Here is a 27,267-nt window from a genome sequence, read left to right as displayed (position 1 = left end):
GTCTTTGCAATTGTGCTCATTTGACCCGAGCACTCCCTTGATATTTGTTCTTTATCGCATCCCAGACCTGTTTCAAGGTTTCCTTCTGAGAAAACATCTTTAGAATGGACTTGTCTATAGACTGGAACAAGTAATCCAATATCTTCAAATCTTTTAGCTTATTTTCTTCATAGTTCTTTCTCCATGTTGCCGTAGCATGCTCTCCATCTTTGATCACAACGTACCCCGTCTCAACGACATTCCAACACTCCTTAGATTGAATGAGATTCTTCATGACCATGTGCCAATGATCATAATCTCCATCAAACTTAGGAACATGGGTATCTTAGAACTGATTTGATTCTTCAGCCATACTCTTTCTTGGCAACGAGCTTCTCCTTTTACAATCGCACTCAGCTCTTTAAGGGATCTCTCAATTGTGCTCTGATACCACTTGAAGTGTCAAGTGTATATAGAAACATAAAATATAACTGAATTCAATGATTTCATTGAATAACATCAAGCCCTTAAATAGCCATACTATTACAACGTTCGAAAACTATAAATACTGAAAAACAGGAAACAAACCAAAAATCAAGGAAGACTTAAACTACTTATGAGCCACTGGATAATTAACATTACTCTCCTAGAGACTCGGTCTTATTCAACAAAAAAAAATAACTAAACTTAAGCATAAGATAGTAGAATAATTCTCCACGCATGTGACTGCATGTAATAAGTCATGTGATTCCAATAATTAGGTACCAAAATAAATAAATCAGGTACCAAAATTCACACTCACAATTAATCCCAAAATACCAACAACTTGAATCAATGTCACAAATTTTCCAACAAAGGAGGCCACACCACTCACCATCTCATTTCATTAACCCCTAAACCCTCATCATTTCATTTTTCAGCCCACAAGCCACCACCAATGGACATCGCAAATCTCTCACGCATCGGCATAGCCGGTCTAGCCATCATGGACCAAAACCTGGCCCTCAACATCGCCGAAAAGGCTTCCCAATCTCCGTCTACAACCGCACCATCTCCAAAGTCGACCAAACCCTCCACCGAGCCCACTCCGAACGCCCACTCCCACTAACCAACCATTACACTCCCCGTCACTTCATCCTATCTATCCAAAAGCCCCGGGCCATCATAATTCTCGTCAAGGCCAACCCACCAGTTGATCAAACATTTGCTGCATCATCTGTTGTCACACCCCAACCGATGGCGGAAACATCGGGGGTGCAATTTGATAGATTGATTCCAAAGAAATCATTGACGTAACTAGATTTCAATAGATTAAATAATATTCTTTTACATTACTAATGAAAACACAACTTGACCATAATGAAACATATAATAACAAAATAATAGAGCATAGTCTTGATTTTAGAATTTAGTGTGTATCTAAATCCACCCTAAATGGTTTTCTTGCAACAATTCTTCAAGCATTTCCTGCAACATTGTAAAAATATCTGTCAACACAAAAATGTTGGTGAGCATACAAGTTTGAATTTACATAGCATAATATATAATAAATCTCAAATCCACATGACTAAATTATGTTTAGTTTTAGAATTCATACTAGCATGCATTACTACATTTCAAACCATAGATTAAGCACTAACATTGTAACACCCCAGCCAGTTAGGGCCGACGTGTCACTTGATACGATAAATAAAAATCCAAATTTAAAAGTTTAAAATCATTAAATACCAAAAAGGTTCAATATCATTGACAACGAAAATAAATAAAGTTGTTTCATTCAAAATAAATTATTAAGTTTCTTCTTTTCCAACTTCTAGCCTTTTACTTTTACTCTCTTATCACACATTCCCCTGATTCCTTTAAGTACCTGTAACAAATTAAAGGAAACACAAAACAAAAGAAACACGGATGAGCCAAAAATTGCCCAGTAACGGAGGAAAACAATAGCAGTAACAACAAACGATTAAAAACGATACGATGAAAAATCAAGGAAGAAGCAGTTACAGTTTGCGAGCCGATAACGGTAACAATATGTTGAACTATCAGTTATGAATAAGTACAATAACAATATATCTATGGAAATACCCATGTGATCCAGTAACAGTAACAGTAACAATAACAGTATGTACATTAGCTGCAGACTAATGCACCAATAGTTGAGTGAGATAGGAATGTGGGCACACACCTAACTATCTCACTCCAGTAACAATTTACCTAGGATCGATCCGTACGTCTCTCAGTAATCAGTTAATGCTCTCGTCGCACAATAAAATAGAGACGCTGTGGACTAATCGCTCCGCCACAGAAAGAGCACGTCAAAGGTGCCTCGATTGACGCCCTACGTCCCCATAGGTGGATAAATGCTCGGGTATTGAGGTCAAATAAAAAGGCAATAATAATGGTAAATACCAATATAATATGTCTCAGTAACAATCAGTCAATGGCCTATTAGGAACATGCGATAATGAGTGTAATAAAATATATTCTATCGCATGCATGACAATTTCTCTTATCAATTGAACAATAACAATATGCAATAAATAAAGAACGAAACTATTCGATAACGGTGACACGACACTATGAATCAACTCAATAATCATAACGCGATTAACAACTCAAGAATCCATATACTATGAGAGCAAAGACACGGTATGACGCTACCAGTGCAAGACCACGAAGTCCGTACACTATGAAAATGATGAAACCAATATTTACTCTACAAGTAAAAGACCACATAATCCGTACTACGAAGTAACGGAACATAATTAATGCTATGAGTGAAAGAAACCAGAATCCGTACCTTATAAGCGAAATAGCGGTAACGTAAGGTTGAATTAGACGTCGCCGGGACCTATAATATTATTCTGACGTAAATTATATTATGGTATTTACATGTAGTCTCTCGTTTTCAAGATTTGAAAATAAGTTCACTCTTTGTGTATTTATAATCTCCATTAATAATCACATATTAATTGTTGTGGATTTATGATATAACTTTAATATACCTTAACATAATATAAATAGTTAGATGTTAAAACTATTTTGAGAGTAATGTGAAATCATATTCACATATTCATATGTATACGCATTATTTAAATCACACTAATGTGAGCTGTCCAGCACCACTAGTCCAACCATGTCTTTATTTATTTATTTTTAAAAGAGTAGATTGCAAAGCAAAGTTCCAACGTTGAACTTGTTTCTTTTGAAAGCCAGTTTTATTTTCTTTTCAAACTCTGGTTTGGAGTTCAAAATTATTGATCAACGATGGAATTTAAAAAAAAACCCGCATGTAGTGTGTTACCTTGACCCGAGATGAACAATCTGTTTCGGACTCCCAACGAGCGGAACCGAGGCACGTCGGAGTAGACAACACTTACGGTAGTGGCTTGACGATGGCGAGTGTTACGTCCGGCTGGTGGTGGCGGCGTGTTTCCGGCGATTTACAGGGTGGCGGCTGTTCCTAATCGAGTTCCGGTGGCAGCGGCTTAATGCAGAAACAGAGAGAGCGGAGGCGAGCGGTTGTGTGTGACTACCAGCGCCGTCGGCGAGAACTCCCATAGTGGTGACTGCGGTGCCCGCGGTTTCTCCGGCGATTCGCAGGGCGGCTACGGTGGTGTTGGCGGTAGAGAAAAAAATTAAGATTTAAGGTTTTTGATCAATGAAAGTCGTTGGAATGTTATCGTGTGTGTATATATATATATATATATATTAAACGAGTTTGAAACAAAATCAAATTCCGATATATAGTCGTATTGTTGGTTGCTCTCGTCTTCCCCGGAAAGGAACGTAGATGTGCATGATTCAAACTATGTTTTAGGAACTGGCAAAACTGGTCCTCGAACTTATTTTAACTAATTTAAACATTTACATTTTAACCCTTTTGTTTAACCATCATGTACATCTTCTTCTTCTTCTTCTTATTATTATTATTATTATTATTATTATTATAAAGTTTGGTTATTCGGCATTAACGTTTCATTATTTATCATGTTCGGTTAATACATTTTAATATTCCTTCCGTTTTCATCATTATCAACTCGTTAATATTCAACATATTAATTCATCATTTTAATATTTTAGAGTTTTAGATTTTCGTATATTACAAACATATCCTTATTATCAACATAACAAAGCCATAATAGAATACTTGACAATGACCTCATACAAAAAGGCAGTGTGCGAATCCTATAACGTTATACATGTCAAGGGAGGCTTGCGAAGTTAATGAAAGTAGCACGTCAACTTATTCTAGCATGTAGATTGAATAAACAAACATATAGATTTAGCATGTACTAGAATTGAGTTTGCTTGAATGAAAATAGAGTGTGTTTGATTTTATGTGATTTTTTAATAACAATGTTACATCCCAAAGGTGTGAAAAGTTTAAAAGGGATCAAGTATAACTCACGGTTTGCCGATTTAAGTTACGAACGGAATTATTAAAGTCTTGGAAGTTTGAACACCGAAGTCACCCTAAAAGGTAAACGGAAGTGTGTAAGCACGAATGGTAAAATATGTATATATATATATACATGAGTCATAATAATTTAGTCAAGAATTTATCATAGGTTTACCACTTCAACAACTCATCAAAAGATAACTTTGAGAGTCATGACATCAAGAATCAAGGGAGTTTGGGCATAAACCACAAACTTGTTAGTTATGTTAGAATCAAGAGAGTTTGAATATAAACCACAAACTTTGTTAGATATGTTAGAATCAAGAGAGTTTGGGTATAAACCACAATTTTTGTTAGTTATCAAGAGAGTTTGGGTATAAGCCACAAACTATGTTAGTTTATCAAGTATTGTCATGGAATACCACTTCTACAAACCAAAATATGATTTCGAGGGTCATGAACAAGAGTTAAGTATTTTTAGAATTTATTAATGGAAGATTTTAGAAACTATATTAATCCATTTTCTTGTGTAATGCTTGGTGGGTTTATGATTGTAGAACTATTGTTTGCAACTTCACCATATAATCTTTCACTCACAATCAAGATGGAATTCTTTGATAAACAAAACATAAGGTTGAAAAACATTTATAACTTTTGAACATTTTGAGAACTTAAGCTAAATAACATGAATATAGTTAATAGCTTAGTCTATTGTTACCAAAACACAAGATGGTTTGAAAGAAAATCAAGAACACAAATGAGTTTTGCTAAAATAACACCTTGAAATCTCTATATGGATTCTTCCACTAAAGTTCACCTTTGTGAAACTTGGGGTAAGATCCTAGAGGATTAACAAGGTGATTTTTAAGAAATAAGATGAAACTTCAAGAGTTTTGGTTTAGAACATGAGTTCTTACCAAGAAGATGAAGGTTGAATATTGGAGAATTTAATGGTGAAGTTTTGATGATTTGGGAGGTGAAATGGAATTATGGGGAAGATGTAATAAGTTAAATAGAAATGTAATGGATATAAAGGGAATGAGGTTGGATTTTGGGGAGTCTAGGAGGTATTAAAAAGGTTATAAGAGGGGGAAAGGAGGTGGATCCGGTTTTGGAGCCAAAGCAACAACAATTTTCGTATTGAAAAATCAACAATAAACACCAAACTTGTTTTCGCGATTCCCGCTTCGTTATAACACCGTTTCGCACACGGTTTTCACCTACGTTCACTATTTTCAAAGTACTATGATATGCAAGAGAGTAATTCAACATTCATGGTGTCGAGAGTTGGGTTTAAAACTTGAATTTTGATGCATGTCGAGGGTTACGTTCTCAAACTTTTGTTTGTGATTCCCACTGTGCCTTAGCTCGGTTTCGTGCACTATTTGATCGGCTTGAATGCGTTCAAAATCAAGTATTTTAATGTGATAGATTAAATATAATTTTCATTTCTTTATAGTTTTGAATAATAGTATGCGTTTAATTGACTAAACATGAATAATGTATTAACAAGCAATGTTTGATTCAAAATATAATTCCATTAGTCACAAAATTAAGATTACAAGGATTCGAAATGAAAGATTTGACAATTACAAGGGATTAAATTAGTAATACAACGAACTGGAATGTACAGGTATTATATCTGCTCACATGGAGCCTGGTGACACGATCATAGACGGTGGAAACGAGTGGTACGAAAATACCGAACGCAGAATAATCGAAGCGAGTAGTAAAGGACTGCTTTATCTTGGAATGGGAATGTCGGGTGGTGAGGAGGGTGCAAGAAATGGGCCGTCGCTAATGTCGGGTGAGTCTTTTGAGGCGTATAATAAAATTAAAGATATTGTCGCTAAAGTGGCGGCCCAAGTGGAAGATGGGCCGTGTGTGATGTACATTGGTGAAGGTGGGTCCGGTAATTTTGTTAAGATGGTTCATAATGGGATAGAGTATGGTGACATGCAGTTAATATATGAACCTTAGATGTTTTGAAACATGTTGGTTGGTAGAGTAATGATGAGCTGGCGGAGATTTTTGATGAGTGGAATAAAGGGGAGTTGGAAAGTTTTTTTGGTTGAGATTACGGCGGATAGTTTTAAAGTTAAGGACGAGTATGGGGATGCAGGGTTGGTGGATAAGATTCTTGATAAGACGGGGATGAAGGGGACAGGGAAATGGACAGTTCAGCAGGCAGCTGCTGGGAGACGGAAAATGGACTGGCGGTATTTGAGTAGGTTGAAGGAGGAGAGGGAGGCAGCTGCTGGGGTGCTGGCGGCTGTTGGGATGAAAGATGAGGTTGGGGTGTGAGAAGTGGGATCGATAAGAGAAGTTGATTGATGATGTGAGACAAGCTTTGTATGCTTCTAAGATTTGTAGTTATGAACAAGGGATGAATTAGTTGAGGGCTAAAGGTGTGGAGAAAAATTGGAATTGGAATTTGAATTTTGGGGAGTTGGCTAGGATTTGGAAAGGTGGGTGTATTATTAGGGCGGTTTTCTTGGACTGGATTAAAAAAGCGTACCAGCGGCATCCTAATCTTGCGAGTCTAGTGATGGACCCGGAATTTGCTAAGGAGATGGTGCAGCGGCAGGCGGCATGGATGAGGGTGGTGGGGCTAGCGGTGTCCGCTGGGATTAGTATACCAGGAATGTGTGCTAGTCTTTCTTATTTTGACACTTATAGACGGGCTCAGTTGCCTGCAAACCTTGTTCAGGCTCAAAGGGACTTATTTGGGGCTCACACTTATGAGAGGGTTGATCGCGAGGGTGCTTTTCATACCCAGTGAGGTGTTAATTTATTGATTTGTTGATGAGTGTTTTAGCAGCTTTATTAAAGAAGCAAAAGGACTAAAGGAGTTCTATTTGGGTGTGCTCGTGTTAGGTATTTCACTTTTTTGGTTTCGATCCATATTGGTTGCAGGATTTTGTATATTAATGAATTCTTTAGCTTATGGATACATGGCAAAATAGGTCTAGATCAAAAGGGGTGGTTAAAAGTTCATTTTAGTTAATTGATACATGGCAAAATAGGTCTGGATCAAAAGGGGTGGTTAAAAGTTCATTTTAGTTAATTGATACATCGGGCTCTGTGCAGTCGAAAGAACCTTTATTTTTTTTTTCCAGTTTGGGTTAAAATGAGTTCGGACTAAAGTGAGCTTGAGGTGCAGTTAGTCATTTTAAAGCTTAAAGTATTAAAATAGTTCACCCGCTAATACCTTCTCAGCATTGTTGATCCAATGAATGAAGTCATTAGCTAAAACACTTCTGTCAAAGTTTCGAATCTCAACCCTCATATCTGTTTTCGAAACCATTTGATCCTGGTTTAGTTCTAACTCCTAGATATGTTCTCGAACTGGTGTCAGATAACTAAAGTTCTTCGATCAACGTATCTGAATCGGGGTCATTCCCTTCGTGGATCATCTTTCACTATCCCACAAGCCCACATGGCATTACAAACCCATATCCATAGCCCACCAAACCTGTCGTTCAGTTCCTCTATAATTACTAAGGCCCAATAATCTTCTTTATTGGTCAACCCTAAATCCCACGGGACAGCCCATTCTCCATGCTGTGTCCCAGCCTAGATGAGCCTAATCTGAATCGTCCAGTGTCATCCCATACTCGTCACCGACTAGTCACTGGGCTACTATGTGCAAGATTTATTTCCAACCGAAAATTATTTGTGATGATTGTTAATCAAATCACAAACACTTATATCAATATTGATTTCATAACCTGTAAAGATTATTTGCTCCATGCTAAGAAGTAAGAACATTAATATCTATGATTAAAAACATATATAGTAAACATTAAGAAAATTCTTCTATTCCATGTCTAGTGATAGTTTTAATGGTGCTAATCCCATGCATTGATAGTAGTCTGCATTTTCCGGTTTGTATGTCATTTGCCAAACAATCTTCTAAGATGCTGACTAAGTTCTTGTTATTGAACATATGATTTCTGAAAATTCAGATTTATGTACCATAGATGGTTCCAAGATTAGAACCCGACCCAAGTACCATGAATTTAGAAACGTGGGTGATGTTCATAGGATGTGTAGGAAAGCTAAATTGCTTTTAGAGTTTCTTCTTGTTTCTACAAAGTCTAAGCGTGTGCCATACTTGTTTGCTTTTCCAATTGTCAGTCCAAAGTTGGTTGGTATACATGACGAACAATATGTTTTTTGGTTGCTTCGGTATTCACAGGGCAATCACAAATTCTTCGAGTTTGTAGTGCCCAATGAAACAAAGTTCTTGGATCTAAAGATGATATGGTATCAATACAAAATGATTTTGATTGCGATAGATAGAAAGTTTACGTGTGAGTGTTGCTGTGAATATAAGTATGTTTGTTCAGAAAGTTTGATCCTAGGCAAAATGGTTTCAATGCAGATGGAATCCTTAAAACTTAAGAGCATACCAATCATGATTGTTATATTAATTGTAATCTTCCGCCTTTATTTATACAAATCGAAATGACACCAAGAAGGGACACCCCCTTCAGTTGGAGTGCCTCCTAATAAGTTAATAACCAGCCAAAGTTATTTAGGCACCTATCTAACTTATGCTTGTCACTAATGTGACATAATTACATAATAATTAAATACAAAGTATAGGTTTCATATTCCAACATAAACTCCAATCTCCAAAACATACTGAACAGTTATAGTAACTACAATCACAATCCTAACTTTTGTTGGACGATTAACTTCAGAACTTCGTCTATCAGTATAGGGAAACAACAGGTTATTCATGGACTCTCAGGTTTGAATTTCGCTATATTCGAAAGCTCATTAACCGCTTCAACTAAATGATCCAGTCGAGCAAGAAACTCGATTAGCAATGATGTGAAAGTAACAAGTGAGAATGCTTCAGTGTTCCCGGATGCTTCTATCTTTGCAATATCATTGGCACCATTTTTTGACCGCCTTTGACTTTGGTAGTTTACTTGAACCTTTGCATTATCTTTGCTGAACAAATGCATGTCTATCGCTCTTTGGAGTCTTTCTGTTGATTTGTGTACACTTTGCACTAAAGAACTCTTTAGGCTTTGTTTCATGTCACATATATCTTTACCTAAGCATCTTATTAACTCAGCAGCCTTGATTGTTGCTTCTGTTATCTCTGATTCAAATATGAATCTCAAATTATACGGTGCCTATGAGAAACAAATTAACAAGTCCAATAAAAGTTACAATTTTGACCACTTACTATGTACTATTGATCAACTCTAGTCTCCTTCAAGTACAATGAGTATAATTACAAACGAATCATATCTCCTAACTATAGTAAAATTTATTTATGCAATAAACCCTAACCAATATATTAAAGTTACTTGTTTGCATTTTTTCATTTGTTCTATTAAAGTTAAACTAACAAACACGAACAAGCCCGTTCGTGTTCATCTTATTCGTTTACACAAATTACAAGATATGAAAAGTAGGAAAAGTAAGGAACCTGAATTTGTGAGTGAAGAACACCATGAAGTGCCATAACCTCATATGCACAATATCGTAAAACTCTGCCAACCTTGACATATTCACTCCAAGGATAAAAAACATGTCGAAACTTACCATGCGGAGGTTCCCATTTAGCTGAAAGGGCCTTATTTTCACCACCAAGATTAACTTTTAAAGTCAGGAAGAAAAACAAAGAAATCTGATAAATTTAAACAAATTAACCGTATTACCAAGGACTCGATTGTAGCCGATGAGTTCAATGTATTTCGGCACTTTTCATAAGCAGGCTCATCTGGGAATTCTTCCATGAAAGTATTGGTACACACTGGATGATTTGATCCACTATCAGCCAAGTACTTTTTGACACATTCTAAAGACATAAAGTTGTAAGTTTATTATTGTGAGTGTAAGATAAAGAGATATAAAATAGCAAAAAAGCTACCTTCAAGTGAATCAGCCACGGAACTAAAGTTTTTGACGAGTTCCTCATGCAACTGCTCACCAGCCCATACGGGGAAAATTAGAGTGTTCACAGCTACTGTTATAATTGCTCCAATCAAGATGGTGTAAAACCGATCAATCGACTTTCTAATTGGATCACCCATTCGGTACCCGGAAACAATGATCATAGAGTATGTAAATAGTATAACTCGAAAACCATACTCGTATGGCACAAGATTTGGCCATAACTTCATGAATGACGTTATCGTCCCTGCAAATGGAAAAGAAAAAACTTTTGCTTAGCCTTATTACTTATGTTTTCATCATGTGTTCTAGGCACATAGATGGCAGGATGGGTGGGTTAGGCTAGGGTAATGGATCAAAATGGTCTGTGTTTAAGCATCTCAATTGTAATTAATGTTTACAAACATAGTATTCTTTTGATTATTATTAAATCTGTGAATAAAAGGAGATGTATAAATAATAGACTTGGACAAGTTCCAAAACGGCAGTTCAACCAATTTAATGCGTTTTGATAAAGAACAACCCAAATCGACCCATGATATATATCTTATTTTGCTTATGAGTTTACCTATCATGAAAATACTGATGCCTATTATTATAGGTTCAACGGTGGGACCTGTCATCAACGCTAATTCGGCAACTGCAATGGCTAAGACTCCATCAAACAAGCTTCCAAGTGCACGGTTGAATCCTTTTTGAAATGCTGCCCCTTCAACAGATTATAATAAAAAAAAGTTACCTGGTGATTAGTTGTTATATAACTATATTTATTTATTTAGAATTAATAAGGTGTTTAGAACTGCAAGAACCGTACAATTTACTAGCTTTAGCTTGTACATAGTTTTTAATGTGATACATAAGATGGTTATGTAATAGCCACACTTTCTCTTCTATTATCTGGTTCTTGCAATTCTCGACATATTATTGGTTATGAAGTGAACATGTTGCAATATATATATATATATATATATATATATATATATATATTTATGCATTCCTAATTACAAGAATATTCTGTTTTCTTTCGTTTTTAAGTCTAGATGGCATACCTACGGTATATTCAAACATGATAGCGACAGTCAGGATAGACCAGATAATGGAGTTGCCAAACATTTGATAAGGTGCTTGGATCAGAATGAGTAAAGACACAAGTAGAACAGCAAGACCAGCTTTTAGAGAGAATGTCACTCTACTGATATCTTCTTTATCGAATTCCCAAATTTTATGCAATAAAAATCTGGATTTTTTTGCGGTTTCTTGGGGTTTATCTTCTGTGCTAGAAGATACTTTAACGACAAGATTGTCCTCCTTCCCGTTCATTCTCGAACTCTTGTTATGAACTCCCATTGATCTTTAGTGCTTTTATAGGAAAGTTTTGGAGGAATGAGGTTTCGGATTAAGGAATAGGCATTTAAATACGAGTGTGATTTAATTGGCAAAAGTGTGTCTTGTCCCGGAGACATAGAAAAAGAATAATGCTTGATAGAAGGTACTAGAAAATATTGGCAGGAATAAACACCAAGGTAACTAGAGAATAGATGCTCAGTTCAACAGTTCTTTCATAGATAAAGACTTCTAAATGGGTTTAATTTATTGTTGTTGATCTTGCTTACCGTTAATAATCGATCAGAAATACAACCCAAGTGAGTCCCAAGTGTTTCTCTTGTTTTGGGTTAAGAATAAAAAACTAAGTCATAGCAACGATCAAAATATATAGTTTATTAACTTAAAGAAAGGCTATATCTTTAAAGAAATCAAGTGTTTCTCATAGCTTAATTTAAGGCTGAACGTACTGTTTGGCAGCGAATAGTTTCACATGACTAAATGAAACAACATGTATAAAATCCCTTGTCAACAATGTACTTGATAGTGATAAGCTGACTTATTGGGTTTTCAAGGATTTCAAGGAACTACAATCCTATTCGGATCCTACCATAATTGCACAAATACAATAAGTATCCATTACAAAGCATAACTTTTGTCACCAGATCTTGAGGCCTTAGGCCGATCAACAACAATTTGCCATGTCGTTAAACCAAGTTAAAATGAGGCTAGTGTGTGCCGATATTATCAACCACAATGTCTTTGGTGGTTTGATTGTGACTTAGTCGGGGACAAATTTGTGACCATGTTATTGTTGACATGTGAGTTTGTAAAGGTTTGTTGATGGAAGAAAATTGGTGTTTTTTTAGAAGAGTTTGATATATGATGTGTAGTAGATGTGACGGTTCGTAATTTATAGATGCTCTTGTAAGTTACTAATCTATGGTAACTTACCTCGTAAGCAAGCCACACGACACAACTTGTATCAAGCCTAAGAATCCTTTAGTAGCAATAACTTCATCATCATTGGTGGTAACCAAGGTTTTCATGACAGGGCCTGCGAATAAAATGTTTCCAACTCAACTAACTTGATATTTGTGTTGCTGAGATTATTAATATGTTTCACGAGATACCCTTAAAAATTACTAAGCTTAATTTAAAACTTATTCTATATTTTTTACTTTTCAACCTTAAGCAATTAAACAATCTAAATACCCAATAATCGACAATACTTTGAAACAAAATAACTATTTCACAATTAAATCACACAAAACGATTAAAAACCTTTGAGCATTACTGTATTCAAATACTTGAATAAAAAAGTAATCAAAGTAAACTATTTTGTAATTAAAGTTTTCTATATTTAATTTTTAAACAAATTATATTGCCGCCAGGTTCTTAAATCCGATCCGAACGATCTGACTTGTTTGACCAGTAATGCTGTTGGTTCGATATCCGGTCTGGTTATAAAAACATTGGTGGTAACTAGCCATCAATAGCAAGTTACCGTATGAGCAATAAATCACTTGTGAGTGTAAAGATCCATTGTAGCCGAGATCTCCTAGTCAGTGGCATTTACTCGTCGGTGGTAATTACTCATCAAAACTTGGCTCGTAACTCTAGTCAGCTCATCTAATCATTTGGAACTTTCTTCATTAGGTGTAATTAACTATCAGTGGTAAGTAACATAAAATTGGGTATTCATCAGTTCTTCTTAATGATTTTATAACCAAAAAGACGCCATGTCCAGTCCTAGAACCATTCCTTATCCTTACTAAATGAGTCGCAATGACTAGTTTCCACTCCATACTAAATGAGTAAATGCGATCATGAACTGAAATTTAGCCATCTATATGTGATGGGTTGCACCAATCAAAGTGAATCGGTTTTCGATGAACCCGGATGAGACCATTGATGTCAAAAAAAGGAAGGCCACATTAGCCTCATCACCCATACTGATGGATAGCTAAGTCGCCAAGGGTGTGCTTAAGGGTTCTCCGAACCCATCACCCATGAGCACCTCCTCCTTATATTAATTATGGAATTATTTATAAAGAAAAATTGGTGATTTTTAGGGAAGTTGCTCCTAAGTGGATACGAAATTCGCCCAAAATCTCTATTTTGTCTAAGACTTAATCTCATATGCACAATTTATTTTGCAATTTTGAAAATATACAAAGAACTTCGGCGTGCATGTTAATTCCTCAAATTATCCATGTCTAAAAACTCTTGCCACTATCTTACGAAGCCTGTAATGCAAATTCGTCAAATGGAGATAGTTCTTTAAGACTTCACATGAACCGTCACGTTATTTTGTGTCACCTATTTAATTACTAGTATTTGTGGAAGCATATTTTTCCTCCTCCATAGAACGGTAGATGTCTTGTCTTGTCTACATTGTACATGTCATACTTTCGTATAACAGAAATGTGACCTATTAAAATCAAATAAGTGACTGATGGGTATCGGTTCATTTATCCTGACTGTTCCCTACATTAGATTAGAGGATATTTCACTTTTTTGTAGTTTAAGCTAATATTCTTCGCTCAATGCATGCTTTTAGATGGATGATTTCATTCTCACATCTGGCTGCTCGTGTAGATTATAGATGGATAGATGCTCTATTCCTTTGTACCATGCGTACCTTTCAATCTTTTTGAACTCTTTTTATGTTAGATTTTATCAAATGTTGAATTATTTGCATATATTGGAGGACATGCATGTTAATGCTCTGGTTGCTTTGAGGTACTTGTATATTTTCTTTTGTTTTCCTCCAGGAAGGTTAAAACCTTACACCTATAGCTTATTTTCGGGTTATTTGTTGCCTAAAACAAATTCTAAAATCAAGGCACCATTGTAATAGGTTAAATACATTTGTGGATATAAAATGCATTATTGTAATAGGTTAAATACATTTGTGGATATAAAATGCATTATTGTAATAGGTTAAATATATTTTTGTAATGAGAATAAAGCACTTGTGTGATCTCTGAAAGGGGGGCACCTTATTGTAATGTGTCGAACTCATAGTTGTTATAACAATGCGTCAAACTCAAGATGAAAACAAATCAAAAACTAAAAAGTTTGACGCGTATTTATAATTAGTTAGAACCAGCGTTGTAGTTATAATAAAGCAAGATGCATCATTGTAATGCGACTGGACATGCCGTTATAATTAATAACACATTAACGCCCAAGACCCTGTAAAACGCCATTTCTTTCAAATAATAGAGAAATTTTACATTAAAATAATTGACTTGACTGTTTTTTTTTTACATTTGAATAAAAAGCAAAATGGTTAACTGGTTTTCTTCTTTTGCCCTCTCAAACATATTAATTATATACTTTTAACAAATCAGTTTTACCTGTTAGTTTAGAAAATAAATGATATTAGCATTTTATCATAACAAAATTGGATATGGTCATGCCATCTTCATCTTATATTGTATATGTTCTCAAAACTTATATTGCCAAAAATCATTTTTAAAAAAAACTTACACGCCTTAATTATCGAATATGTTTTGTAATAAAGTATATATAATAAAAATCATCTCTCAGTTACTAGTAGTTCGTTTTTTTTTTATTCAATGTAACTCCTATGATGAAGAAAAACGGATCCGTTCCCCTGGTATGGGTCCTGGATCCAATGAGTCTACAGGGTACTATACGGTAATTACTAACACAATATGAGTATAACTTCCCAAAGTCCAATGACCGGAACCTGCAAAACATATACCGTGAGTCTCGTTACAAGAAGGACAAGGGGGGGGGGGGTCTTCCTGTAACTACCCTCCGGCGTGAGAATCAGTAACCCTCGTAAATGGAGAAAGTACTGAAGTATATAGACTAAGTGTGGTCAGAATGTAGGTGAGTGAATGAATACCTCATACCGTTTGACAAGGTATTTATAGCCGAAGGATGTAGGAAGATGATTGGACCATTTGTCCTCTTCTAGAAGATCTTTGGTAACCACCTGGGCACGTGTCCTCCCATGATAGGTTGAGCCATACGTCCCATGTGCATGGGCGTAACAACCTGGACACGCGTCACCCAACGATAGGACGAAACACACCTTGGCCATGTGCACGGTTATAACAACCTAGCCAGGTGTCCTTTGCTCATTGGCTGGTAGGTCACGTATTCCTCAAGTAACAATCGTGGATACTCTTTTTGATGGTAGTTAATTGGTGACAGCTGTCCAATTGGCATTGCCTTCCGGTCATTTTGGCGAATAGATGTTCCGCCCTGCGGATGACTTTTGAGGGTGCCAGGATGTTTCCGCGTGTGGTATGAGGACGTTCCTCCTCTACCTTGATATGCGGGTGATCCATATGTCCCGCGGGTGGCCTGTGAGAGGTTCTTCTGTGACCCGCGGGTGGTACTTAAGGGTATTTGGGTCTTTTCGGTACCCTACCTCTACAAGTCCCCCACAGTCCAGTGTTTCTTCCGTGTGAAGTCTTTACGCGGGTGAAATTCTGGACTTAATGTATGTTTGGGGATTTTTGGATTTTGAAATTAGGTAGAAAATATCTTCTGTTGGTATGGATAATCATGAAAAAAGGACAAGTTGACCACTCGCATGCGCGTGAACAGACGATGGAACATTTTTGACGGCTGTCACTGTACCCGACTGTGCAACTTTTTCTCTTTTTCGAATTTCCCGCGTGACGTGGCGGTCACTGATTGGGCGATGGTTTTCTCTCTCTACTGTTCATATCCCATCATATTAATTGCGATGGGTATAAATAAGGAGAGACTCCTTCTATTTGAAGTTTTATCGCTCTTTCCTTCTGATTATCTTATTGCTTTTCTCTGAACTTCTCATATATCTTTTCTTCTTACTGAGTTCCATTATAATGTCGAACGCTCAGACTGAAGTCGATGAAATAGAAGTTTCATGGGATCACTCAGAGTATGAAAAACTGCTGGAAACATACGGTATTCCACCTGAATAGGGACCGGAGTTCCCTTCCCCTGGTTCTATAGCCAGTTTCCCACCGCCTGGGAAAATGGCTGTGTACGCTGATTATTTCGTTTATAGGAATTTCTGTTTTCCCATAACGAAATTTTTCGAGAAAGTTTTAACCGCCTATGGGATCCATTTATCCCAGCTGCACCCGCGTGCTGTGATGCGAATTCGTCACTACGAATTTGTATGTATAGCACGTGACATGGTGCCCTACTTTGATAGATTTCCGGTTTTTTACCTTCTTGCTAACTGTAATGGTTGGTATACATGTCAAGGGTTTTCCGATCGGAGTATTGGGTACGAAGTTGAAAAGGTGTCCACAGATTGGCGGAACAAGTTCTTTTGGATTTCTGAGGATGTGGTTCCTCTGGCCATGGTTCATCGTCCAGCGAGTTCCGCTCTTCCGGACGTTGTCACGGCTGCTCACGGGGGTCGTGAGTGGTATCGTGTTCTTACTGCAGAACCAACACCCATGCGGGCCTTGCCAGAGGAAGCCCTCGTTTGGGCAGGCATGAGCCGTTTGTGGCCGGCTGAATTTATGGAGCCTATTTTCGTGAACCTGAACGAGCATAAGTTATTTCTTATTGTCTCTTCTTTTTTGCTGAATGTGTTTATGATTAAACTTCTATCTTTTTAGGTCGGTGTTCGATAATTAATGCTCTATTTGAGGATAGGGGTTGTGTCCGTAAGGGCATCCGCGATGCGGGGGACCAACCCATTCTTGAAAAAACCAAGTCTCGATTTCTTTTTCCAAAGAAGGTTCGAGCTGAACCTATCATTTCGGATGCCACCTTTGAAACAGGTGCGTATGTTCTAAACCCTCATCCTCTTAATGTCGTTACTTCCAACGGGATGATCGCCATCTTATCATCAAGCGATGATGATGGCGATGCTTCTGAGTTCTCTGCTTCTGAAGAGAAAGGAGACTCTGATGAGGATGCTCCTGAACTTTCCTCTGTCTCATCTTTACTGGCAGAGTTGGAGAAAAAGAGAGCTTTCTTAGCTTCTCAAGCGGGTCAAGCGGATGCGAAGATTGCGGATACTGAGGCGGGACCGTTGAGACGAAAAATCCATCGCCCTAAGAAGCCACAGTACAGTCTTGCCGACCGCATTGATACTGTAGAAGGTACGTGTTGACCCTTAAACATTATACTTTTTTAGGGTGTGTAGCTGAGTATAGCTTTTTATGTAAATCCGTCGATCTTTGGGGAAGACATATCTGAGAAGATGCCCACCCCAACTCTTCATACTGAAAAACAATCATCTCCTCCTCCAGGGGGAGGGGTGGGAGATAAACCGCCTGCTCAACCTAGTGGTGCTGATACGGAGGGCCGACCGACCTCTCCTCTAATTGAGATTATCGTAGAGGAGAGGATGCCGACTCCTCCGATTGATGCTTCAGCGGAAGGACCCAACAACCAGTCTGAACCTGATAATCGCTTCGACTATCTTTTTCAGACTGGGAGTTTTACTAGTGATCAGCAGAACAATCCTGTTGTTAATGAGGAGGATTCCAGGACCGAGGAGTTTCCTCCTCGACCTCCTCCACAACAGCCTTCCTCCACCCCGACTCGTCTTAAACCTTCGGGTTCCCGTTACTACGGGGATACGAACCTGGGTGACAGACATGATCTGTTTGTCCCTCCATGGGACACTACTAACGGGTCTCGGTTTTCTCATCCTGGGACCTGTATGGACTTTGTCGAGCATTGTGCGCCACCTGCTGAGATGACGTATCAACGTGACATTTCCCGCCACGACCTTCATACGAATGTAGCTTATCATCTGGCTAATGCTTTGGCCAGTAGCCAGGAGGTCTTATGTGAGTGGCGTACTCTAGGCGGGAAGGTGGGAGAAGCTCGTCGAACCGCTGAGGCTGCGAAGAAAGAGGCTGAGGAGCACCGTATTGCGGCCCATACTGCTAAATGGAAGCAAGCCAACGTGGAGAATGCCCTTAAGAGTGAGCAAGATCATAATGCTGACGCTGCTCGCCGATGGAAAGAAGCTTGTGAAAAACAAAATTTCGTTCTTGAAGCTGCTCGGGCAAAGGCTCAAAAGGAAAGAGATGATTTGGCCCGTGCTCAAGAAGCCAACTCTGCATTGGAAAATCAGGTGACCTTTCAAGGTGATCGAATCCAAGAGCTTGAGGCGGAGCTAAAGTTGCAGAAGGAGCGAGTCGAACTTAAGGACCAGAGTGCTGCTGAAATTCAAACTGCCTATGACTCCCTCCTTCAAGCTCATGAGGAGGCAACTGTGGAATCCAAAGAGCTCCGAGTGCGGGCAGAACGTGCGGAGCGTAACCGTCAATGGTTCCTTACTCGGGGAATTGTTGCTGTAAGTTTATTCAACTTTACTAGTTTATTCCCTGTTTTGTATTTTGTCATTAAACACTTGTGTGATTCGTTTTGTAGGTCATCCGCTATATCAAGGGGAGTCCAGAAATGGTTGACAGTTTTGCCAACCTGATGACTGCTTCTTCCCAACTTGGACGTGTGAGGGGCTTTAATGAAGGGGTGACTTATATACAAAGTGGTCATTCATTCAAGGATCATCCTCTTCATAGCCTTGACGTCAAGCAGGAGCGGGAGATACAGATTAAGGAGCATGAAAACCTCGTCTTCCCGCTTCAGAACATGCTTCCGGAGTTCGTGTCCGCCCCTGATGGTGTGAACCAGTTGAAGATCTTTCTTGGTGATGAGTCGGAGGATGATTCTTCGGAAGACACGTCGCCGAAGTCTCCGGAAGACAAGACGGTCTCAAACCTTTAGGATAGGTTTAGATGTTTTTTAACTTGCAATTTTTCTTTCTCCTTTTGTAATTATTTATTGGATAATTAATGAGAAAGAGTTTTTTGTCTTTTGTGAACATTCAACTATTTGAAGAGAATATTCTTAGAAGATATTTTTGAAATTTACAACTTTTTGAAAGTTTGGATAACTATGATGACGTGGCGGAGAGGGAAACTTCCTGAGGGCGACTGACCAAACGTGTATGACGTCGTTGTTTACACTTTCTTGAATTTCCCGCTTGACGTGTCAATCATCTAGCGGCCCGCGGTTTCTCTCTCCTCTGGCGTCCCATCAGTCGCATTAATTGCAATGAGTATAAATAAACCACTTGTAGCCTTCATTCAACTCTTATCGCTTTCAAATATTTTCCTTCTCAAATATTCTAGGTTTTAAGGCCTTTGAGATTTCTTTCTGCCGTCTTTCCGATCAAGTTTTATTCATCTGACCAAATGGCTGGGGATAAGAAGAGTACTCCTACTATTACCGAGGTCACTGTGAACCTTAAACAAAAAGACTATGATGATGATGTTGTAAATGTATACGGCTTAGCACCAGAATGGGAGCCGGAACGCCCGGCTAGTGGTTCTGTTGCCAGTAGTCCTCCTCCGAGGAAAATGGTTGTATATATAGATCATTTTATGACAGTAAACTTCCGGCTTCATGTGACGAAGTTCGTCCAATCGATCCTGACAACTTATGGAATTTATGTGTCGCAGATCCATCCTTTTGGGATGTTGAGGATTCGTCATTTTGAATTCTATTGTCAATCTCGTGGACTTGAACCGTCTGCCGGCATGTTTGCCGTATTCTACAAGATGACCTTCCGTGACGGATGGTACAGTTTTGCTTCGGTTGAGAAGAGGGTTATAGGTACAGAATGGATCCGTAGCCTTCATGGTTAGAAACCAAAATTTTTCTGGATCCGAGAGGATGTTATTCCTTTCACGATGACTAAACGTAAGGCGGAAGGTGCCATGCCTGTGTTTCTGGTCACTGCTCATGAAGGTCATTGGTGGTATAATACGCTGATTGCCACGCCAACTCCCATGCGTCCCATTCATGAGGGAGCGATGGTGAGTGCGAAGATGAGCCATTTGTGGCCGTTTCCTGAGTTGGAGCCATATTACGAGAAGACCGACAAGGGTAAGCTTATTGTTGTATCTGTATTTTTCTTAATGAACATGTAATTTCTGACTTGTTTTTATTGTTTGCACAGGTGAGGGTTCCGTCTTTTCTACTTTGTTAGATCATGAAGGGGGAATGATGGTGCGTCACCCGATTGACCCAAGGGACGGACCCTTTTTGGACCGCACCAGAATTAATTTCTTATTCCCTTCTGAACTTCGCTCGGAGCCTGTGGTGTCTGCAGCTATGTACGCCCAAGGTGAGGAGTATGTTCGAGAATCCATTCTCAAAGGTGAGGGCATTCTACGACCCCGACCTGTGACTGCTATTACTTCTAGTGGGGTGATTGTACTCTTTTCGTCAAACGAGGAGTCGTCACTCTGTGAAGAAGTTTTTCCAGTTGATGCTAATAAAGCTGTGGACTCAACTGCATGTCTCACCCGCCAAAGAGCCACCACTAGCCAGGCTACTTTCCATGATGATGCTAAAATTACTGCGGAAGGGGACCACCCCCAACCTGATGATGTCATTACTGAAGGTGAACGTCCCATTGTTGACGCGAACGTTTCAAAGGTGGCTGGCAAGCGTAAGGTGAATCCTGCTAAGGCCGCCCCTAAGAAAAAGTCTAAGAAGGCGAAGCCTTCTACTTTGGAAGCGCATTTGGACCAACTTGACGCGGATGATCCTTAACTGGATAACCTTTCTGAAGGTGTTTCTGGTTTGAAGATTCAACTCCTCTTCCGCCACCACCATCTCCGCCTCACAATACTGCCAAAGATCCAATCTTTGTAACTGATGACTCTCCATTGAAGAACAAGGAATCTGACAACACTAATCGTGTCAGTATGTCACCTTCATATAATGTTCATCATTTTAGAGATCAAGGGGGTGTGAGCATGTTTCCTCATGCTCCTCAAACTTCTCCAGCTCCTCAAGAGGAGGACCCTACTCCGCATCGTCCAATCTTTGTAACTTCCAATACTGCCAAAGATCCAATCTTTGTAATTGATGACTCTCCATTGAAGAACAAGGAATCTGACAACACTGATCGTGTCAGTATGTCACCTTGATATAATGTTCATCATTTTAGAGATCAAGGGGGTGTGAGCATGTTTCCTCATGCTCCTCAAACTTCTCCAGCTCCTCAAGAGGAGGACCCTACTCCGCATCGTCCACATTGGTCTTTACGTCGAGATTCAACATTTCATGATGTGGACGTATGCCTCGAGTTTTTGCAGGAGAGTCTTCCTCCTACTGAGAAGGAGCGTCGTCGTCGTAGTATTCGTCAAGAGTTGCTGAACTCAAACTCTTATCACTTGGCGAATACTGTTTCCACTAGTCGAGAAATAACCCGAGACTGGCTGGCGATGAACGAGGAATGGGATGAGCTGGCGGCTTCTGCTACCAGTGCCAAAAAAGAAGCCTTGAAGGCCATGAACGAGGCCAGAGAAAACTGCCAGGCTCTGGAAGCGGAGAAGGTTGCTCGGTCCGCTACCGAGGAGGCCAGGATTGTTCTCCAGAAACAACTTGATGAACATGTCAAATCAATGAATGAGCAAGCCAAATTAATGGAAGCTCTTCGAATTGAGTCGGCGGCCAAGGACAAGCGTTTGTCTGACCTTAATGCCAAGAGCCGCGATCAAGCCTTGGAATGCGCCGGTCATAAGATGGAGCTTTCCAGGCCAAAGCGGATCAAAAATGGCTACTAGCGGAAGCTATCCCCAAGGTATGTACATTGTTTTTGGTATAAATAATCTAAGTTTTTAGAGTTATTTATGCATAATTGTTCCAACAGGTCATCGCTGATGTTCGGAGCGAGTGATGAGCTTGGAAACTGTGTTGCTGTTCTTCTGAAGGCATCCAAGCGGGCTGGCCGCCAACTAGGTTTTAAGGAAGGTTAACCATTCTTGTAACCCACTGTCCGCGAACTGAGTTCTGTTATCACTAACGAGTTCCAGAGGAAGACCAAACCGGCATATTATGAATTCCCACAGTAATTTCTTAACACTTGCTGCTATTATGGAAGCAACCGGTTTAGCTTCCACCCACTTTGTGAAGTAGTCGATGGCTACTATCAAGAATTTGACACGTCCGGGGGCTTCGGGAAAAGGTCCCATTATGTTCATCGCCCATTTCTGGAACGGCCAAGCTGAAGTGACTGGAACTAACTCGTTCTTTGGTCGTAGCGTGTTAGGAGCATGACGCTTGCATGAATCACACTTTCTGATTTCTTGCACAGCATCCAAATGCATTCCTGGCCAATAATATCCGGCGTTCATTAGTTTTGCTAAGACCATGCGCTGGCCAGCGTGAAGACCACATATGCCTTCATGGACCTCTCTGATCAAATAGTTCGCGTCCTTGGCATCCACACATCGAAGTAGTGGTCCGAGGAAGGATCGTCAATATAAAACACCGTCAAGTATCTGGTAGTTCAAGGCTATGTGTTTTATCTTCTGGGCCGCGGCTTTTTCTTCCGGGAGGGTTCCGGATGACAAATAAGCTGTAATTGATGTCATCCAAGATTCCGTTCCGGTTTGAATTACCAAAACTTGATGTTGTGGAACAGATGGGCGGTCCAAAATTTTGATGCGGATGTCTTTAGCAAAGTGTTCAAAGTTTGTGGAGGCCAATTTGCTAAGAGCATCTGCTTATTTGTTCTCGCTTCTTTTAATATGGATGACTTTGCATGAGGAGAACTGAAGCATCAAATCTTTTGCTTGTGACACATATGAAGCCATTATGTCATTCTTTGCTTCATATGTTCCATTAATCTGTCCCGCAATCAACATGGAGTCCACACGGGCTTCCAAATGCTTAACCCCAAGATTTTTGGCTATCCGTAAGTCTGCCAAGAAAGCTTCATACTATGCCTCATTGTTAGTACTTTTGAAGTCTAATTTTATGGCGTATGTAAACTCGTGACCTTCGGGAATGACTAGCCTGAGGCCCGCGCCAGATCCTTCGCTGCTTGAGGCCCCATCCATGAACAAAGACCAGATCTGTCCTAATTCTGGAGGCGTTTGAGGTTGTTGTTCAATCAGACATTCCTTCTCTTTGTGTCGCGGGACCTCGGTGACAAAATCCGCCAACACCTGCCCTTTGATTGCTGGCCTAGGTTTGTATTCTATTGCGTGTTCACCTAGCTCGATGGCCCATTTGGCCAATCGCCCAGACAATTCCGGTTTACTGAGAACGTTCTTGAGCTTGTATCCGGTTAGGACATTGATGGGATGCCCTTGGAAGTACCTGTGGAGGCGTCGGGCAGCATAGACCAGTGCCAAAACAAGATTTTCGAGCATGGAGTATCTTGTTTCTGGGTCTGACAGCATTCTGCTGACATAGTAGATCGGCGTTTGAACATTCTTTCGATCTGTCAGAAGGACAGCCCCAATGGAAATGTCAGAAGCTGATAGGTATAACGTTAAAGGTTCTCTCGCGCGAGGTGCTGTTAACGTGGGCAGTTCCATTAAACATTTTTTAACTTCCAAGAAAGCTTGTTCCGCTTCCGCGGTCCATTTAAATTGTGCATTCTTGAGACAATTTCTTAATGTTGAGATAAAAGGATGAGATTTGGCTGCATGGTTCGCCAAGAAACGATTCAAAGCAACCAATCGACCATTGAGTGTCTGAACTTCCTTGAGGGAAGAGGGGGAAGGCATGCGGGCTACAACTTAAAATTTATCTGGGTTAGCTTTGAATCCCGCATCCGTGACAATTACTCCAAGAAATTTTCCTTCCTCCATTCCGAATGAACACTTAGCTGGATTCAGCTTCATGTTGATACTCTTCAAGGTTTCGAATGTCTCTTCAATATCTCTCAACATCTGATCTTCCTCAACACTTTTAATTACGAGATCATCCATATAAACCTCCAGATTTCGACCAATTTGATCTTTAAACGCTATGTCCATTAATTGTTGATATGTGGCTCCCGCATTCTTCAATCCAAAAGGCATCATTTTATAACAAAAGGTGCCCTGATCAGTACGAAATGTTGTCTTGTCTTCATCGCCCGCTGCCATGCGGATCTGGTGATAGCCTTTGTAGGCATCCAGGAAGCATTTGAATTTGAATTGTGCCACAGCATCGACCTTGAGGTCAATTTCTGGCAGAGGATAACAATCTTTTGGGCATGCTTTGTTTAGATCCTTGAAATATATACACATCCGCCATGTCCCGTTGCTCTTGGGGACGATAACTGGGTTAGCGACCCATGTCTGATAACGGATTGGACGAATTATTCCAGCCTGTAAGAGGTCCTGAACCTGCTCATTCATTGCCTTTGTTTGTTCCGGACCCATCTTACGTTGTTTTTGAACAATTGGTGTAAACAACGGGTTTACTCTTAATTTGTGTTCCACGATGCTCCGTGGGACACCAGTCATGTTCGCGGGTTGCCATGTGAAAACATCAATGTTTTTTGATAATAACTGTTTCAGGAAAGTCCTTATTATCTCGGAGATAGCAGGTCCGATTGTTACAGATTGATCAGGGAACTTCTTGTTCAAAACCATTTTTTCTGGTTCGGTTTTCACAGTTTGTTTTGGAATCTTACTGGGTTTTGAGCTCTCGGTTGCAAAGCAATGTCGATTGACATGAATAATTGTTATGCCAGTGCAAGTTGGAACTCCTACTGCACCATGCGCCGTGGACGGATGAGCATTGAATTCACCAATTGCCTCTCGTCTGAGGATAATATCATTTTTCGATGTTGCTGGCGGAACCAGAAATTCGACCTCCTCGGTCCTCGAATGAGTTCTGTCGCTTAGGGTGACTGGGAATGAAATTACCCCTCGCGGATGCATTATTTCCCCCCAAACCCCGATACTGGAGCGTGGAGGGTTTCAATCTTTCCTTATCGTCTTTGTTAAGCTGTTCAAAGCATTGTTCATACATGATATCCGATGTACTACCGGTGTCGAAGAAGACGTATTGGGAGCGATAGTGTCCGAAGAGGGCAGTGATGATCAGGGGATTCTTGTTGTTCGGGCCCCCCTTTGATTCGAGGGAAGATCACTGGCTCATTTTTTCACTCCTCATCATCAGATTCTCTCCTCTTTTCCCTGTATTGTACTCGCCTTGTATCATATGAACGTTCAAATCTTTAACTTGCTTTTTTACTCGGGCCTTGGTTGTCCCGAGCGGGAGATTTACCGTTGTCAGGTTCCCATTTTTTACCAAGTGTCCGAGTTTTCCAGACTTCACAACCGCCTCAATTTCATTTTTTAGTGATTTACATTCGTTCGTGTTATGACCGATGTCATCATGGAACGAACAATGCTTTTTGGCATCTAGGAATGACCTTCTTGACAGTGGCTGTGGCTTTCTAAAATTCACATTTTCTGTAGTGAGAATTTCGGCGGGAGTCTTTGAGAGAGGAGTCCAACTATTGGGACCTCGGTTTGAGGGTCCCGTTTTGTTCTTGTTGCCTATGAGAGATCTCGCATCAAATGGTTTTGACACTTTCGTACTTGGCTGAAGTCTTGACCAGATAGGGCCTTTCGCCTGTCTATTTGGTCTTGGAGTCCGAAACTCGACTTTAAATTTTTGCTTCGAATTACTATTTCTCAATGTTTTCTCAGTGTTGGCATACAACTTTTCCGCGGTCATAAGATCATCCCATTCTTTTGGCATTCATCTCTACCAGTAAGTGTGCGGACTAGATCATCACACTTGACATTCTTGCGGAAGGCACCGCGAAGCATGTCTTTGCTGATGATACCGCCGATGTTCAGACTTTCGTCGTTGAACCTGGTGATAAAATCTTCTATAGACTCGTTATCACGGCGAACGACATCCAAAATTTCAGACTGGTCTCGCGTATGCTTTTTCTGCTGGCTGAATTGTTGAGAAAATTTTTTTACGAGGTCATCCCGCTAGAAATTTGACCATTAGGTAACTTTTCAAATCATTCTCTCGCTGCCCCTGTTAGTGTCAATGCAAACATGTGACACCAATAGGGGAGCGTCCAACCGCTAACACCACTACTGCCACGAAGTTCTGGAGATGATCACTTGGATCAGTCATACCATTGTATTTACCTACCGATGTAGGTATTTTAGCATTAACAGGAAAGGGTGTCGTAGCAATACTTGCTATGAATTTTGATTTCTCGGCAAAAGCTTTCGGGCGGTATGGTTTGGTAAAGTCCCTCTCAGCATTACTATGATACTCTGTGTGGCGTACTATGTCCTGCGGATAGCTGCTTCTTGCCCGCACACTCATCCTACTATCTCTGGTGTACAGACTGTTGTCTCCCGGTTGATAAGTGGGATCATAACTGTCAAACTCTTCTAAGTAAGACGGCATCCGCATATCTATGCGAGGACGAGGGCGTAACCTCGGTAGTTCGCCAAACTCTGGCTCCGTCTGTTGGCTGTAACGGATCTGACTTCCTCTCACTGTTGGTGGAGGAGAAGGAGATCTCTTGGGAGATTCCTCATAATTCAAAGTGCGAGCATGAAGTCGTTCGTTATGTTTTCTGTGCTCGTATTCAGCCACCAAACTTTGTTGTTGCACGTGGAGCCCCTCCTTAGGAGTTAACGTTCCTCTGGACTAGAATTACGTTGATCAGACCTCGCCATGTCAGAATCGCCTGAATCATCTTCCAGATCCAATACTGACCGGTTTCGGCGAGTCTCCTCCGTAATTCGTCTGAGAATACCCAAATTGGAACCTTCCGGTGCCGAGACACGTCCCATGTCTGTGGGAGTGGGACCGGTTGGTGCTGTAACATTTTCTAGGGTAAAACCCCCAGG

At 39.9% G+C, this 27,267-nt stretch overlaps 1 protein-coding gene and 1 pseudogene across 1 annotated transcript; one reads left to right on the top strand and one right to left on the bottom strand.

Moving 5' to 3' along the window:
- Nucleotides 1-916: 916 nt before the first annotated feature.
- LOC143579651 (6-phosphogluconate dehydrogenase, decarboxylating 1, chloroplastic-like) lies at nt 917-7,163 on the top strand (annotated as a pseudogene).
- Nucleotides 7,164-9,126: 1,963 nt separating this feature from the next.
- On the bottom strand, nt 9,127-11,647 carry LOC143579664 (aluminum-activated malate transporter 9-like). Its single transcript, XM_077062906.1, has 5 exons — nt 11,350-11,647; nt 10,869-11,009; nt 10,278-10,547; nt 10,066-10,205; nt 9,127-9,534 (listed from the first exon to the last, which is right to left on the bottom strand). The coding sequence occupies exons 1-5, from the start codon at nt 11,645-11,647 to the stop codon at nt 9,127-9,129; spliced, it is 1,257 nt and encodes a 418-aa protein (XP_076919021.1).
- Nucleotides 11,648-27,267: the final 15,620 nt, after the last annotated feature.

Source organism: Bidens hawaiensis, unplaced genomic scaffold (assembly GCF_021521415.1).
Source record: "Bidens hawaiensis isolate Kalapana, Puna unplaced genomic scaffold, B.hawaiensis_p1.1 tig00029892_1, whole genome shotgun sequence".
Classification (NCBI taxonomy): Eukaryota; Viridiplantae; Streptophyta; class Magnoliopsida; order Asterales; family Asteraceae; genus Bidens; species Bidens hawaiensis.
This window is presented reverse-complemented; position numbering and strand designations above follow the sequence as displayed.

Excerpts from the sequence above, each read along its gene's own strand:
- LOC143579664 (XM_077062906.1), bottom strand. The coding sequence starts at position 11,647 with ATGGGAGTTCATAACAAGAGTTCGAGAATGAACGGGAAGGAGGACAAT. Across the intron at positions 11,010-11,349 it reads CATGTTTGAATATACCGTAG|GGGCAGCATTTCAAAAAGGA; the intron begins GTATGCCATCTA and ends AATCTGTTGAAG. Across the intron at positions 10,206-10,277 it reads CGTGGCTGATTCACTTGAAG|AATGTGTCAAAAAGTACTTG; the intron begins GTAGCTTTTTTG and ends TTATGTCTTTAG.